The sequence below is a fragment of the Diachasma alloeum genome, unplaced genomic scaffold (genome assembly GCF_001412515.2).
Source record: "Diachasma alloeum isolate Michigan unplaced genomic scaffold, Dall2.0 Dall_scaffold_00394, whole genome shotgun sequence".
NCBI classification, from domain to species: domain Eukaryota; kingdom Metazoa; phylum Arthropoda; class Insecta; order Hymenoptera; family Braconidae; genus Diachasma; species Diachasma alloeum.
The window spans coordinates 174,803-193,432 of record NW_021680533.1 but is presented as its reverse complement, the minus strand read 5'-3'; the positions used below and the strand labels follow the sequence as shown (position 1 = coordinate 193,432).

Genomic DNA, 18,630 nt, shown 5'->3' with positions numbered 1-18,630 from the left:
AAATGGTTCAATTACTCCTTTAAAGGTGAGCTTCCCCTTCTGGAATGAACAATTTCTCCACCCCTCCGATTAAATTTCTAAATTTCAGCATCGTCGTAATTCCATTACCACAGATATTCATTGCCCATCTACCCGCTCCGAGCGGCCTCAATTTTTTAGATTGTTTACGAGAATTCCCGGATCCATAAAAACCTCAAGTCTAACATTTTATTTTATGTCTGGAGTAAGATTTTTAAACCAGAGCCATTTGCAAAACCACATGTTTTTGAATCATAGTTGTAACGTATACAAGTGGGTAATACCGTCAAACGATGAAGAGGAACTTTCGTGAAAATTCCCATGGGAGACGCTAATTCGGTCGTGACCGGTGTGGTCAGACGCGATGTGTGCCGTGGCATGAAACCACGCATCTCTGAAATAGCCTGTGCACTCTGTGGCGCCGTTTCCAACTCCAGTATCAACAAAAAAAATCGGAATAAATGTAGGTGAGAGTTCTTACTTTTTTCAAGTTCGCGAATTATCGTTATTAAAGTTTTTCAGTCAACAACAAGTGACTTGCCCATGCCTCGTTAAATATTGAATATTGGATTATCTCAATAACGAGTGGTTTTAACAGAAAACATCAGAAGACATCTTTCGTTGTGAATTCAATCCTCTGCAAAATAGTGTTAATCCTTGTTAATAAATGAAACACAACACCAGTCAAATTAAAGGGCGGTATTATTAGAACACAACGAACAGATGTTTTTAATGACAGAAGTCCAGAACAAGTCAAGTTAGAATCGAAAGACCGCAGTATCCAGGGTCTATCATGAAATATACTTCAGCTTGTTCGTTCAAGAGAAGGGGGGAACCCACAACAATACTATATTTCGATACAAAAGCGATGGAGTGAGAAGTTGGAAGCCCGAAGCGAAGCCGAATCACACGAGCTGAAAAATCCCCATTGTACATTTTTCGAACTATATTTTTTTGTCACTGATGTTACGTTCAGCGGGGGGCGAACTATGCCTTTTTTCGTTTACAAGTAAATGAAAATACTTTTCGTTTACGAGTAAACAAAAAGGCACTTTTCGGCACGGGGTGGACGTAGCAGCATGGCGAAATAGTATTTATGTCACACGGCGATAAAAGTATTATCTGGCGAATGTGGCTTTATAATCCCAGCCGAAGGCGAATATGGGTGATTGTCTACAAATTATTATTTTCTTGTCCTTCAACTTTTCCAATCTCAAAATGATGAAATAATATTCAACTTTCTCCGGATGTCGGGAGACACTATGACATTCCACCGTTTCCATACAATAGATGCCACCCCTGACCGTTTATTTAGCTCTAGAGAGCTGAAACCACCCTAAATGTCACTACCGTGGCATGTTCTTTTTATGAAATTCGAGATTTTGTCAATGAAACCGAGTAAATAAGTAGCTCAAAGAAAATTTCCAGAACATAGATAATAAGAGATGTGACTAAGTATACTTTCATGAGCGATTTTCAGAGGAATAACTGTTTTACTCACAATTATAGTACTTTTTGAAAAGTTTGAATTCAACTGTCGTCGCGCCATTTCCGACGTTTGCACATGACGCACATACCAAAATTATGTAATGAAGGGGTAAGGCCCAGTATTTACACCAGTAAAAATTAACTAGACACATGAGCACATCCAAGAAAGACTACTCGAGAGGTGAAAAAGATACACTGATAGAATGATTCATTTATTCCAAACGAGATTTGTTAACTATTAACGAATGGTAAAGTTGAATATGACCAAATGAATATGCGTTAATAGTTAACGAATAGTTCACTTGAATGGCGAAAGTCAAGTCAAACAAGGCTCCTCAAATATACATTCGTTAACTATTAACGAATGAACATTTGGTGAGACCGAATAGACCCTAACCTCCAACCAAAATCCATTCGTTAACAATAACTAATCCGTTCTATCAGTGTAAGTCACAAATTATTCTGTCACTACCATGGTCTCATGATTGTTACATGTCCTGTAATTTCTTAGCTAATTTTTTTCATTAAAAAAGTAACATTCCATTGCCTGAAACTCATCATCTTGAGAGAGCTTTCAATTCAAAGCTGGCGCGAAGTGTGATTAAGTTTTAACACAGAATGTCACAACCGTGGCTGTCACAGCCGTGTCATATCATACATAAACGTGTAGGAGGGAAGTTGTATCATCACTAAGATATTTAGAAAAATGTTTTAGGCGTTTCAATGATGCAAACTCAGAGTAATACCCAGGTGGGTTATCAACAACCGCTGAATACACCTGTGCTGTGCCTGTGTCAGAATTGATTGATGAAAAAAACCCAAGGTGATCTTTGCAAATGAATATATGATACTCGAAAGATGTCAAATAAATCAATAAACTTGTTCTATTATCGAAAAATTAAATTCCTTGATTGAAATACGAAGACTTGTGAAGTTTGGTCACCACCGTGGCAGTAAGAAATCCGTAACACTACATGGAGAGAAATATTCAGTAAAAATTACGGAACTCACAATTCACTCACCGATAACGGAATCGACTCAGAAAATTTAAGTGACGGTATCGTATTTTTTCACAGGAGATTCAGTTAAACATTGCGGAACGCTCCGGAACAATTCAGGGACAGTTCCGTAAAATTTCCTACCACCACATTTCGCTCCGGAATTACGGAAAAGATACGTAATTTTTATTGAATATTTCTCTCCGTGTATTATTTTGAATCTTTTAAAGTTGTAATAGAGTGGTGCTAGGACTAGACTTCTGGACCATTATGATATATAGAAACAGATATTATGATATATAGAAACAGATATACAGATTTTGAAAAATGTGAGAGGTGAAAAATCATAATTTGCAGAGAATCACCCATATACTTTTATCGCCTGGTGACATAATCTACTAATTTTGATACGACTGCGGAAAAATGTTTTTTGGCTCGTGAGAGATTTATAGCATGAGCCGAAGGTGAATTATATAATCCCACAAGTCAAAAAACACTTTTCCCATGAGTATCAAACGATATGTTTCATCACAATGTGTGGAAAAGGGACTTTTTCGCACAGCTCGATGAAAAAGGTTTTTTGGTATTTTCCCCTAAAATTAGTCAGTTTCGAAATGATTCCACATTCATTACAGGTATTATGGAATTGCAATGAACTGCGATCGATGCGACTTCTTGTCACTAGCAGCTAATTATGTAATAATGAATTAATGTCTTGATTGAAAAAATAATGGATTGAAAGCTGACCTGTGTCTACTGCATGAATTGATGTACTCAGACGGATGATGCCTCTGAGATACTGCTGTTGATATAGGATAAGGCACAAATTTTGTTCGCATTCCATTACCGTCCATCTTCATCTTGAAGTAATATGGTCATAACTCCGTTCTGACCAATGAGTGACACATGTTTCTAATGAAAAATGATATCAATATGAACATCGTAGCAAAATTGGATCTCGATTGACCGTTTAATATCATTAGTCCCATGGGAAAATGAGAGCTTTCGATGAATGAGATTACAGAAATGATTCGAATCTAATAGAAGAATTATTTAAAAAATAAAAAAATGGAGAGATCAGGTTCAATAATAATGAATGGAGATCATCATTCCTAAACATTGAGTAAGAAATACTCCAGTACGGTCTACATTCCTTCATATCGACATCAAGATAAGGAGATATACTTTTATCATATTTTCAACTTATTTTCTCACTTCAAACGAGAAAATCCCACTCAATAAAATGAATATTTACGCCAATTAAACCGTAAAGATATTTGCATTCATCTTCTCCGTTCGTATCTACCGACACACTTCACTCGAAAACGTCCGTTTTATTTTTACACCTCAAGTTCAGACAGTATCGATTTTATTACCCAACATTTCTGTAAAAGAGAAAAAAATCGAATTGACGCGGGTGAGATGGGAAAAAATATTTCCTATCCGCTGGATGCATAGACTGCACCATCGTTATTACAAGTTCAATTTCGTGGTTATTGACTGATTGGAGTCTCAGTTGCCGCGTCATCAATTTTTCTTGGTGTAAATAATTTGTTGTTCTATAAAAAAATATTCACTTCTTCATTCATCGAGATTATTCTCCTCGCCGTATGTTCTATATCGGTATTTGTTGAATGAGAGGAGGGGAATTTTCATTGTGATAAGTTGATTCTTCCCTGGGACGGAGATTTATGCAAGGGAAATTGATCTTCAAATTTAAAAAGATCCTAAAAATATGATCAATTGAAGAATTATCGTATAATGAAAAAAAGTTAACATTCGGAATTCGAAACATGAAATATAAAATTCCATTTTCTTATTAATGAAAACGGCAATGAATCAGCAATTCATTGATTAACTAATCAATCAACTGACTTGGAATAAATGTTATTTTTCTGTTGAGCTAATAGTCAACCCCGTAGATATTCCCTTTTTATTGAAATTTCCCAAGGAACATCTGCCACAAATATACTGATGAATTATTCAAGAAAATTGTCCTCTATATTTAGTCCCTCTATATCCCCTGAAACTTCACAATCGTAAGAAATCGAATGCGTACGTCACGAGTCTATGATTCATTGAAGCTATACAGCCCTCAGAAGACCTGAATATCACAAAAAAATAGAAATTGATCCGCACAGAAAAAACCGAAATCAACTTCTCAAATTTTCAGATTCAAAGATGTCAGTTGTCTCAATCAATAGCCGGCGAAATTTCACCCGAAATTAAAAAAGCAATAGTTTTTTTTACTTGTGAATGGAAATTTTGTGTTTTTTATTCTCCAATTTCGGGTGAGAATGAGTCAAGATGTCTTGAAACATGAAGAAATGATGTTTCCAAAGAAAGTCTGAATGTGTGGGGGAGGGGCTATTCAGGGTCGAATTGAGTGACACCATGATTACAAAATGTAATCGATTACCCAGGATTACAGGATTGATACCCTGATTACCATTGCCGAAACGATTATTTTGATTACTAAGTGCGCAGAAATGTGTTCTCACGCCATCTATCTAATTCAATTAAAACATGAATACCCCTCATATTAACATAAAATTTGTCATGTATTGCCGATTTTCTATGCTTCAAGACCAGAATTCGGCAAGGTAAAATGGATAATGAGCTCAAATGTAACAGTAGGAAGTTTCAATGGCATAATTTAGGGTGAATGCAGATGAAACAGTAATTCGGGGGAGATGGACATTATCAATCATTTCGTAAGACTGTGCGCAAAATATTCCTAGAGCATCCATTCATTATATTTCCCATACTTTTCTCTAGGAAACAAAATTCCAACAAGGAATGTCCCCCCACAAATTCTCCCACACCCGCGACCCTAAGAAAATATTTCAAGGGAGAGGAGAAAATAGTGATGCCGCGAGACGCGAGAGGAACGAGACGAGACGAGAAGAGTCATTCGAGACAATGACAGAAACGAGACGCGACGAGAAAAGCCAGTCGAGAACGAGAAAAACGAGAGGCGAGACGAGAGTCGAGAGAGCCTGCCTCTGTGTATTTTTTTCCGTTCAAATTTGATTATAGAGACGAGATAAGGCAAGACGAGACGAGACGATACGGGAAAATCTCTCAAATCCCGACGAGACGAGAGAATGGTTTCCTGACAACGAGACGAGACAAGAAGATGCAGTTTCTCGTCTCGTCGCGCGGCATCACTGAAAGAAAAATCTTCCTTGTTGGAAAATATTCCAAGTGAGAATATTCTATCTTGGGGAGTTTACTGTATTCTCAGGGGCCAAGGGTCGGATCTTTAGGGCACTCATGTGTGCTTTAAATTTTCATCTGGCTCTAAATAGGCATGCAATTTGAAGTGGTTTACAATTTATAATACACTAAAAAATACGAATCCTAATTAGTGTGACATCGTGAGACGAGCAAGGTATGACAATCTTCAATTATAAAATGATAATGGTATCAAAATCTCCGCAATAATCATTCTTTTTAAATTCTTTTTTGTAGAAGATTGAGACAACATGGAGGGCATCGAGATACCAATAATTGAGCAAGGTAAGGACATTTCCACTGGTTAAGGATTTTCTACATGCACNGGGGGGGGGGGGGGGGGGTGTGCGGGTGTGGAGGAGTATGTCTTTCGTAAGTGTTCCAATCCCTGAACACGAAAAAATTGAGTTTTCAATTACCTCGTTGAGGTGCTATTTGGCGACTTTACTGGGATTAAAATTTTTTTAATATCATATATTCATCATGGCGATACGTCAATTACATTAGAAATTTTGTATAATTGTATTTAATAATTGTTAAAATAATAAAAATTCAGTCCGGAACAGAGGCAACGTCGCCCACTAGAAAATTTGGGTGAGGCGAGTTGGTAACATTGGCTCCCCAGCCACTCTAGACTGTTTACCTCCGCATTCTAACCGACAACTAAAACAATTATAATTTCTGCATTAACGGTGATATTTGAGGGAACAGAAAATGTTCAAAAAATATTGTGTGAAATTTTGTGGAATATTTTAGTTCAGTGTATGTGGAAATTCCTCTTCAGTTCTCTCTCAAAGTGCGCTCCAGTCACATAACCTCATCACTCATCACTGGCCACAATATTATCGATATTACGTTTCAACGGAAAAACTGTTTAATCGTTTAACAAGATAAAAAAAACGTTGATCGTACTTTCTTAGATTTTTCACGAAGCATAATTTCTTTCATTTATAACTTCGTTTACAGATTTTATCCATTCACCTATCCACGGAGCAACAGAAATACTATGCACTTTTGTATTTGGCGCGTTCCCATTTATCTCTAGAACTGTTGCGATGCTGTCGCATGTTGGAGCTGTGCGCGCAGGAATTTCAGTCGACCAAAAATTTTCAATGTTTTTTCAAGTTTTCGTTCCAAATTATTGATCTGATGGATTTAAAAAAATATAGCGATTGTGCGGTTGATCATTTTTTAATTGTGTGCAAAGTTCCACCACGATAGAAGCATTTTTCCGACTTTTTTCTAAGATTTTCTGAATTTCCCATAAAAACACGGGTTAAATTGCTTTTTTAAAAAAAATCATAACTTTGTTCTGGGGTATCAAAAAAATCTGGAATTTTTCATACGGTTCTGTAATAGATTGGAGAAACTTTAAAAAAAAATTCCTCAATTTCTTATATTTTTGCGAATGCATGTAGAAAATCCTTAATTAAGTTCTCCAATTTTTTCTGTGTAAATGGCAAAAGTTCATTGAATCAACTTCACCAAATGTCCATATAATCAACTACATACCAATCAAAATTTTTTTGGGGTTTGTTAATATAAGAAATGTCAACATTAACTGGCATTTTATTCAGATTAGTTGATACTCAGATCATTTAGTGAATATTGAATTGACAGGTAACAATTGAATTCCGAAAAATGGTAATTGATATTGATTGAATGACTTTCCCTTTACTCCACTGAAGTTAACCCTAGAATGACTTACACTTCACTCCACTGAAGGTAACCCTAGATTAGTCACCATATGAGGGAAAGCCCACCACGCGGCGTTTTTCTTCAATTACAATTGACTAGCTAACCGAAATATTTTTTAGAAAATTGACTTTGTCAATTGAAGTGTCTAAAGAATTATAGTAGTTTCAAAAACAGCATATTTCCCGAAAGTTCTAAGGAAAACAAATTATTTCGAACAGATGCATTATTTTTTCTGTATCCAATGAAATTTCCCAAGAGGCGACGTTGCCGGAAGCTCGCTAAACGCGCGCGGGTAGTGTAAAGTGAATTCGGCAACGCTAAAACCTAAATAACACGGCAGCGAATCCCCGCGAAGGTGACCAAAATCGCAGGGTCGGGTTTGGTGACTAGGCTAGAGTTAATGAATGTCAGGTTTGTGGAATTTAACGATAATCTTTAATTTTTGCATACTCTTCATATTGTGATTTTTCGCAATTTGTTCATCCTGGGGAGCGATGGGACTTGATGGCACAGAGTGGAGGGATATTCGACACGTCGATCAATTTACTCTCCAATACATTAATAAACTGGATAAAAGACAAATTAATTGTAGAAGTTCACTCTAAATATGGACGATTCTTGAGTTCGTTGGACGTCTGTGTCAAAAACAAACCAGACAATGTAATTGTCCTGAAGGACAATTGTCACCTACTACAGTCTTTATTAATTGGAAATTTTTCGAGAGGCTGTAACTGAGACAATGACCAGGTAAACTCGGACATTTTTTTGCAGTCCAAAAATCTCGTTTCTATCACTCTGGAAGCTGCACGTTGGAGTTTTTGGAGATACGGAAATAAAATTGCAAATACTATCGAGAATATGTGCTTGTTGAAGAGCACATTATCCAACTATTTTCGGAGCATGAAAAGTTGCACAAAAATATTTTTTTTCGACCTTTTTTTGCATTTTTGAATTTGTTAGAATTTTGTTAATAGATTGTGGCAGGAAATTTGTTAAATATTTGACTTGTCAATATTAATATAATACAATTTTTTAATATAATAATTATTAGAGTTGAATTATTTGCCAGATAAATTTTCAATACTTATATCTTTTCTTTTTAATTTCTCGATAATTTTCCTTGGAATTTTTTGAAGCTTCTCATAAAATTGCCGATTCTGATCCTTCCCTCTTCATCACGTATTTCCTCGTCGATGATGATAGCTGCGGCTTCCAATATCTCCGGAACAAAATAGTATATTTCGTAACGAGTGCAAAAAAGTGTTTTTTGGCGAGTGGGAGGTTTATATCACGAGCCGAAGGCGAGTGATATAATCCCACGAGCTAAAAAACATTGCTTCACGAGTTACGAACAATATTTTTCATCACAATGTGGCGGAAATGTGGCGCGTGCCTAAAAGTCCACTTTTCGTCACAGCGTGATGAAAAAGAATTTCCTGCATTACAATTGAGAAACAAACTACTCAAATCAGCACAAAGTAACCACATGAAAATTGAAATTCATTTAATTGTGGGGGCAACCCACACGGAAAAATTTATATTTTGAAAAATATATTTAAAAATATCTTAAATTGACCCAGTTTATATTTTAAAAAATACATAATATATGGTTTATATATATTAAAAAAAAAACAATATATTTATTTTGAATTATTTTATTAAAAAAAAATATATTTAAAATATATCGAATTGTCCCATATTATATATTTTCACAGCATATTTTTTGATGGGGAATTGTTCGATGACATTCTTGGTACTCGTAGCCCTCTCCAACCAATTTTTACTTCCGAATGGAAGCATTGTAATCGACCAAATTTAAGTTTTCGATTTTTTGTGTTATATCAACCCATTATGATCCAAAAAGTCTGAAAATGCAATTTTTAGACTGCGTCCGTACGTGTGTACGTATGTATGTACGTATGTAACAAATATTTTCTTCAATTATTCGCCAGTTCAACAATAGAATTCAATCTTTTTTTTCTCAAATGTAGGTCTTACTGAGCCCCATCTACTGCCATCAATTGAAATTCAATTCATTAACGCATTCTTATAATTTTCGAATTTTTTCAAAAATCGGTTTTTTTACGATAACTAAAAAAATGTTTCAAATTCATTAAATAACGGCTTAAAAAAATTGTTGAGATACCCTTTCGACCGAGTTCGAAGATGAAGACAATAGCAGTAATCGTTACTGTGATTTTTGTGAAAATTTGAAAAAAAAAATTTTTTTTGAAAATCAGAATTCCGCAGATATCTTTGGATTCCTGGCTTCGAATGTATTGTATCATGGCTTGNAATATATTTAAAATATATCGAATTGTCCCATATTATATATTTTCACAGCATATTTTTTGATGGGGAATTGTTCGATGACATTCTTGGTACTCGTAGCCCTCTCCAACCAATTTTTACTTCCGAATGGAAGCATTGTAATCGACCAAATTTAAGTTTTCGATTTTTTGTGTTATATCAACCCATTATGATCCAAAAAGTCTGAAAATGCAATTTTTAGACTGCGTCCGTACGTGTGTACGTATGTATGTACGTATGTAACAAATATTTTCTTCAATTATTCGCCAGTTCAACAATAGAATTCAATCTTTTTTTTCTCAAATGTAGGTCTTACTGAGCCCCATCTACTGCCATCAATTGAAATTCAATTCATTAACGCATTCTTATAATTTTCGAATTTTTTCAAAAATCGGTTTTTTTACGATAACTAAAAAAATGTTTCAAATTCATTAAATAACGGCTTAAAAAAATTGTTGAGATACCCTTTCGACCGAGTTCGAAGATGAAGACAATAGCAGTAATCGTTACTGTGATTTTTGTGAAAATTTGAAAAAAAAAATTTTTTTTGAAAATCAGAATTCCGCAGATATCTTTGGATTCCTGGCTTCGAATGTATTGTATCATGGCTTGAAATATTTGTATTGATGCCCTTAAGTGGAAGTTGAACGATGGTTACGATAACTGCCTCCGTTGATTTAATTTTGGTATGATAATTTTCAGAAATTTCAAATTTTTCATCAATTTCCCCGAAAATTAGCTTTTTCATGGTTTTTTCAAATGTGATGTTTCAAACTCAATCAATTATGAATAAATAATTTTTTTTCAATGATATTCTGTTGAAATTTTGTTATGATATAAATAGTATCATTCTATCATTTGATTTATACAAGAATTTCAGGTATCGCTTATGGTATTCGAAAGTTTGTTGCCTTTCCATGATTGTGAAAAATACACTTTTGAATGAAAGAAAAAGATTCAAATTCATTTAAGGTTAATCTATTTATTTAATAATTTTAAGGATTCGTTAAGGATCGTTACTGCGATTATTATAATGCATTTAACTATATTCATAATAATCGACAGTCATAACCTACGCGTGGCTTATGGAAACGACAAACCTGTTAAATACAGAGCTTAGAAAGAAGCCAATTGTAATAGCTAGAAAACGATTCAATGAAAATATAAAAGCGAAATGAAAACATGAAATGTAGCTTATAAAATGAATGCTACAAAGTAACAAGGAGAGTGATGAAAAAATAATGAAAAAAAATAAATAAATAAAAAGTTCTATAAGAGAAAATAATAATAAGAATAATAATAATTATAAAATTCAACTGAAGAGAAAATTTGACACAATTGATTGAAAAGAAACTTATTCAATTTAATGAAATAAAGTAAAATATAAATCATATACGGAAGAAAAAAAAATGCAACAAGACCATTCGGAAGCATATTACTAATTTATTGGCAAAAAAAGCTATACTATATGCTATACATCGGCAATTTCCCACTTGTTTGAAGTACAGAATAAACCGCCGAAGTGCCCTAAAAATCCCATCTCAGTCTACCTCACTGCTCATTTTTTGTTTATTGTCCAGTATAGCCCGGTATCCCATTTCACACCCCTCTACTTGACTGCCAACCGACCACAGTCAGGAAAAACTTTCAAACTTTAACTACTAGTGAGAATTGTCAAGTTACATTTCTGTATCAAATTTTTGGTCGTTCTCAATAATCCCTGAGAAGGAATAATTTATCCAAAATTACCATGTCACCATTGATTTTCACACTAGGATAACTTAAAACGTCATATAACATGAATAAATGTTTTTTCAATAAAAAAATCATTGATTCAAATAGATATAAATGGCAATTAATAATTGATCGTAAAAATGGAATTCATAACGATTGATAATTTAAATATGAAAAGGAGAGTAACTGAAAATTAAATTATTTGAAAAAATTATTTTTCGTCTCCCCGGACCTGAAAACCCCATTTTGGTGGCGCTGCAGAAATGAGTGTTTTGCAGGTCCCTCGACACGAAAATTAATATATACACCTTGCCATGGAAACCATATCACCCTCCCCCACGTGCTTGCCATCCTCGCCTTCGGCTCGGAAGGCAACCTTACACGTGGGGGACGGTGGTCTGTTTTCCAAGGCTCGGGCATGTAATGTACTATTTTTGCAATAAATAATCACAATAATTGCTATTTTTCCACCATTCGGTTTTCATGTTCAATTTCTCATTATTAATTCAATTTCGTTTTTGTTTCATTTTTAAAGCTATTTAGAGTTTAAAAAAATGTATACATAGATTTAAAAAATAACCAGGAAACAGTCGATTAACAAGTGAAATTGAATTCATTAAAGTCTAGCTCCTCCACCACCGTCTCTTTGTTTTCTTCCTCCCACCATTTTTTTAAATACCCAGTGGGGAACGGAACGAGGGGCGTACTGCACTTGAGCTTGAGCGTACGCAACGGCTCCTCGCGTCGATCAGTCTGCGCGAGTCCATGGTCGGACAAGGATCGGCTTTTCATTCAGTGTGGGTAATTTCCATATGCCAAAACGTAAATCACAGGAATTAGCCAGTGTGAGCCGGCACTTGTACCACGATATCATTGATAATTGTTGAGTCGGCTATGGTAGACAGTGATTCCAAGTGAAAAGGGTCATTTTTTGTCAGACGGGCGAGATCTCGGATATTTTTCCTAACGAGTAAGGTGAGGGAATATGTGATTTTTGGATGTTTCTGTTCTTTATTTTCCTATTCCGCTAATTAATTGTTGATTGTTGATTGATTGCCTTTCATTCACCTCTTCTTTTCTGAATGCGTGGTGATTTTTTTCAATTATTAAAGACTTACTGCTTCGATTATTTGATTTTTTTTTCAAACATAAAGAATAAGAGATTTATTTTGTGGATGATAACAGATAATTCCATATATTATTGACACTGATCACCTTTTGTTTATTCATTCTCGATCAAAATATTTTCTCTCTATTTCTGGAGTGATTAATGAGGTAATTAAAGCCATGTTTTGTGGCTAATGTAACGCGAGAGATTCCTGGCAATGATGTACATGAACTATATTCGTGTACACAGATCTAGGAGAGAGATATAACTGTTTAGCCACTGAAAAAATGTAGTTTTTCATTGTTTTTTCGCTTGACGAATTTATCTTGATCAAGTTTTAGTAAGTTTTGTTCTGATGGAATGGTAGTGTTTAGTGTCCCTTACGTTACTCTCTCCCCTGTTCTCTACCCTTCAATTATCTTTTTCATAATACTGAATGACGAGAATCGGTGGTGAAGTAAGGAATTGTTAATTTCGCTCTTTATTATTGATTCACTTCGGGAATGATTGGATTCAGGAGAATATATCAACTGACTTTTTATATTTTTCTATAAGACTATTCCCAACCGAGGTAATGAAAAATCGAATTTCGCAAGATGCGAAATAGATGCTTTTTTTGTAAAAATCGCAATGAGTCAAATTCGATTTCATTAATTATTTATCAAGTCGAAATCGAGTACATATTTCCAACAAACAATGGCATCTGACATTTTCTCCTAAAACCACTCGTTAACGAGGTAATTCAATATTAAACAAAACGTTAAAAAAAGACTTTTCAACTAAAATCTCAAACACATTGTTTATAATTGTTCATTCATCTCGATAACTTGTGATTCTAAAGAAATCTTCAGTCTTCAGAAAATTTCTCGCAACACAACTCGTCACCGAGACATTTCACAGCTTGCCTTTTCCCATACTCCACCACCGATTTTTTCCCTAATTTGTCTTGAACATTTTCTACTAAATTTATTTTCTATAATAAAAACATGAAAAGACATGTGATTGCGCACGTAACGATTTCTATAAATGGTCAAATCGAAAATAGACTCAGGAATAAATAAAGGGAGTTTCTATCGCCAGTGATGACTAGGTTAGTCCACAATACCCCAGAGAAACGTGTTTCACGGAATTATAAAAATATCAACTTCGCACTCTCGATTTTTACTGCAGGCAAATCGATTAATTCCGTGGGAGAGACTGACGTAGGCTAACGAATTACCGTGGATTACATTATGTTACTTTTTTTTCATTTTCCACGTTTTAACAGGTTGAGCATCAAGCAAATTAAGAACAAAAACAATTGCATAATCGATGATAGCGAGGCGATGAGCGTGAGGGACTGAGCGAGGGAAAAAAATTTGACAAAAAGTGTTTGACAATGATGCAGAGTGAGGCAAGACAGAGGCCAACAGAGTGCACAGGTAAATTACTAGGGGAATATAGTCACGAGTGGATGAATGGAGGATTATTCATTGATTCATTAGGAATATTTGAACTCCGACAAGATTAATTTTTTTTGTTTGTTTGAGGGGAAAGTGTTTGGGAATGTTTGGACTCGACTATCTGTTTGAGATCAGAATCATGGACTTTAGCTGAGACATTCAAGTTGATAGATCAATTCGGTTGTCAAGTGGTGAAACGTGATCAGTTCATTTTTAAGGTTTCAATAATTTTGGCTTTACTTCAAGACGGAGTGTGCACAGAGAGAAATATTCAGTAAAAATTACGGAACAATTCGCGTAATCCGCAATGGGGAATCGTTTTCCGGTAATTTTTATAGGAATGGAAGAGCAGAAGTAAAATCTCACAGAAACTTCCCGACTTATTATGCCTCCAAAATCAAAAATTCTTGAACGTTCAACAATTTTTATGAAGCTGGTTAGTTATTTCTACGTTCTGTTCCGTAAAATTTCTCAATCGTTGGGGAAAAATTACGGAACGACTTTTTGTCCCCACAGCAGTGAGTCATCAGACGGGTGGTTAATTTTTACGGAAGAAATCGTAGAATTTACGTGGCGATTCGTACAATTTCAGATCCGACTCACACTTATTGAATATTACTTCGATCGCGGATTACGTTTTTGAAACGTAATTTTTACGTTTTTTTCTGGTAATTTTTATTGAATTACCAGAAAAAAAATTCTCTCCGTGTGTCTATAACGAAGAAGGTCAGAAAGGCTTTTCTGTGCCCAATGGAATTTTCTACGGAACATATTTGCAACTTTCTTTTGCATAAAAACGCTGTAACGAGATAACTCTAATCCAAGAAGATGTGAAATTTTTGTAAAGAATTGAATTTTCAGTAGTAATAGAACTGGTGTTCGGATTTCGGCCGATTGGAATGCAGTATTTGGATTAAAAAAAGAAATATGGAGCCTTAGCTAGCCTCGAATACTGCCAACTTTGATTGGTTGATATCCGGGTGAGGAAAATAACTTATAAAAAGAAGTCCTGTAACGGTTTTCGCTAAAATCATATCAAGATCATTCCAATTTGAAAGGACATAGAAAAGCAACTTTTTATGTAAAACGTGAATCTTAAAATATTTTTTTTGTATAGTTTTAGAAAGTTGTATTTCCCATAAAAGTGTTTCCTGACATTTCCTACCACAACCATTTGTTATCGAGATAATTCAACATTTACAAAGATGTTAAAAATCACCGCGTCCTGTCACGTCTCAACCTTTCATGAATCTCATTCACTGCAGATTGACTGTCACCAACAAATTGTTAATCACTAGCGTAAAATTTAATGTTCATCACCGATGAATTTTCATCCGCCAATATTGAGGAGTAATTAATACATCAGGTGATGTTCACATAACGAGGTAGAATCGATTTTCGCTCAAAATGTAGCTTCAGCAATTTGCATTGAAACGAGGAAAAAAATCACTACATTTAGCACAGTCGTTTTTGCATCTTTCTCATTACTTTTCTGTAGGTCAGATGCTCTGTAAGGGAAGAATTAATCAATTAAGACAGTAACTGTGTTTAACACAATTGACTCGAGAACTCATTGAATTATTCCGTTTGTGTAGTATTTTTGTACATTCAATGAAGTCTTCCGGATTTCATAGTCAAGACATGCATGGACATTGAGTCTCTAAGTTGATTCATCTAAACATTTTGTGCTTGTTAATACCTCGATTTCTTGGAAGATTTAATTTTTGTTCACTGTTGAAAATTTTTCGCTGAAATTTCTGGTACGATTTTTTGAAAACTTCTATCAAGGAACAGTTTCACTGAAATTTCAAGAAATTCCATCATTGAGAATTCACAATTTGATAAAAAAAAATCAATGGAAGCTTTACAAAATGAACAGCGGTGGCTGGAGTGGTTAACTCTAGATTGGTCACACTATGAGGGAACCTGCATAGAAAAAAATGCAAGTCAAAACTTATAAGTGAAATATAGTGATTTTGCCGGAATTATATCTTGAATATATCCGCCTTGTATACCAGGTATATGCTAGATATATCCGGTGATATATATGTACAAACTCATATCCAACATATATCTGAGATATTGCGTTTTTTGCCGGAAAGTATATGCGGCACTTATAAGCGGATATAAGTGACATATATTTCTGTATATATATTTTTTCCATATGGGTAAACCACGCCACACGTTATTTTTCTTTAATTACAATTGACTGGTTCACCGGAAAAATTCAAAAAAATTTGACTTTGTCAATTGAAGTATTAAAAAAATTATAGTAGTTTTTCCCAAAACATATTCAACATATTTCCTAAAATTCCTAAAGAAAACAAATTATTTCGGACAAATCAATTATTTTTGGTTCCATATGTATACCCCCTCGGGTTTTTACATTTTGTTCCCTTTCCTATCTGCGTTACCATGGGCCGACTTACTTTATCCCCAACTGCACCCCATTCGGGATTGGACTGCCAGGGAAACCATGGAAAACCTCAGTCGTGCAGGTGGCCGATAATGGAGGGATTCCACTGTGTCCATTGGTCACACTGACTCAATGGGCACAGTTCTCTACATTCGTTCCTAGCGACTGTAGTCCCACGCGGTTAGGTGTGCCCAAGCGGACACCCATCCAAGTACAGGGCAGACTGAACGCTGCTTAGCCTGGATGACCGCGGAAGCCACACACTCCCCGCGTGACCACTACCAGCCACTTGACAAATCAATTATTTTTTCCCATGTTAAATGAAATTGCTCATGAGGCAACGTTGCCGGAAACTCGCTAAACGCGCCCGGGCAGTGTAGAGTGAATTCGGCAGCGCTAAAGCCTAAATAACACGGCGGGAAATCCCCGTGGAGGTGACCTGACTAGAATTAACCCTAGATTGGTCACCCTACGCGGGATTCCCGCCTTTTTCCGTATTTTTTTTTTACAAGTAAACGATAGTTCGGAAAATTCTGAAAAAATTCAACTTTATCAATCGAAATGTCTAGAATTTAATAGTATTTCCATCACTGAGTCCCGCTAACCTGCACCTATCGGCTTGTTCTGCGGCCGATAGGTGGCGATTAGCAGCCATGGACTTGATAAAGAGGAACGGCTGACTTCATGTCGCGCTTTAGCGCTCCTAGACTCGTTAAATATCCAACCTCAAACCAGCTGTTTCACACTGCCCCTGTTCCTCATTTCGTCTTGTTCTTTATGCTTTCCGCACATTCACCATCGAAAATTTTCTGTTATCCAATTTTCATTAGAATCATCCTTTTAGACAGAGAATTTCCGATTCACTCATTATTATCACTTTTTACGTTTGTTCTAGTTTTTCATTCAGTGAGGAGAAGCGAGGGGGAGGTGGGCTCCATAAAAAATTGAGAAATTTGTATCCAAGAATGAAGAAATGGAAAATCTATGGACTTTTTTGTATTAAATATTATTTTAAGAATACGAGATGGTAAAATTGAATGATCTCCGATAGAATTAGCACAACAAATCAATAGAATTTTCACAAAACTCCAATAGTTTTTCAAGGGTTCCAATACGAATTCAGTAGAATTTTTCTATGGAAATACTAGGTTTTTGTAGTATTTTTCTTATACCTAACAAAGTGTACAAATTACTTCAATTTTTATATTTTTTTTCTTTTGTGAATTTTTTTTTCAGTGGGGGGGGGCTTCGCCCCCGAACGCCTGCACCGGGGGCTTCGCCCCCTGGACCCCCTTCACCGCCCCCACCCCACCCCTCCTTTGCGGGACTTCGTGATCCTTATATATAAAGGAAAGCATAATGGCTGCCGAATGAAAACTCGAATTGAAGAATGTCGAATCGGTTCACCGAAAGTCGAAGTCGAACGGACGTGTTCGATCATGAACTTATGAAACAGAAATAGAGTGTCGTATCGAATAAATTGCCACATGTTGTTATCTTCAGAGTCATTGCGGCGGGTGAAAGACGCATTCTCATGAGAACTTTCATGAGAATGAGCAATTCGGCCGCGACAGTGCTATTTACGAAAGTACGCTAGAATTACAAATCGGATTTCTAACCTCGAATAAGAAACGAACACCGTGTATACATTAAATACATCAGTGCATATTTTCTATAATACACGCATTTGTTTATAATTAGTGGAATGGGAAATGATTTTTTGGTGATAAAAGTTACGAGCTGACAAGATTAAATTATAGATGATTAATGAACTTGAATGTCGAGAATGAATTGAAAAAAAAAATAGAAAATCTAAAAATATTCAATTTTAAATTTTTCATTCGATTTTGGTTATTCGATGGTTTGTTTAATGAAATCAATACTTATATGACAAAATAAAATAATATTGATTTTTTTGCCATGGACCTAATTTTTGGTGAAATTCTGAAAACGGAAGAATTCGTTATAATTCAGGAATAGTACATTACATGCCCGAGCCTTGGAAAACAGATCACCGTCCTCCACGTGCAGTTTGAAGTTTATGACATCGTCGAATAAAATTGTGAAAAAAATCATGAATGAAGCGAAGACACTTCGAATCAGCGAAAGAACATCAGAATTGACCCCATAATTTTTCTGGAAAAATAATTGAATACTGTCAAGTTGTAAATGGAAATAAAC

At 35.3% G+C, this 18,630-nt stretch overlaps 1 protein-coding gene across 3 annotated transcripts in view; it reads left to right on the top strand.

Moving 5' to 3' along the window:
- The first annotated feature begins 12,212 nt into the window (after positions 1 to 12,212).
- LOC107041953 overlaps positions 12,213 to 18,630 on the top strand; it is a 20,308-nt gene continuing 13,890 nt past the window's right edge. Inside the window, exons 1-2 of one of the 3 annotated variants that reach the window (XM_015262786.2) lie at positions 12,213 to 12,458; positions 13,859 to 14,012. In XM_015262786.2, coding sequence (XP_015118272.1) covers positions 13,970 to 14,012 — 43 coding nt within the window. In that variant the 5' untranslated portion in view covers positions 12,213 to 12,458; positions 13,859 to 13,969. The remainder of the gene's footprint in view (positions 12,459 to 13,858; positions 14,013 to 18,630) is intronic. The other 2 variants (XM_015262788.2, XM_015262787.2) reach the window with 2 other exon arrangements.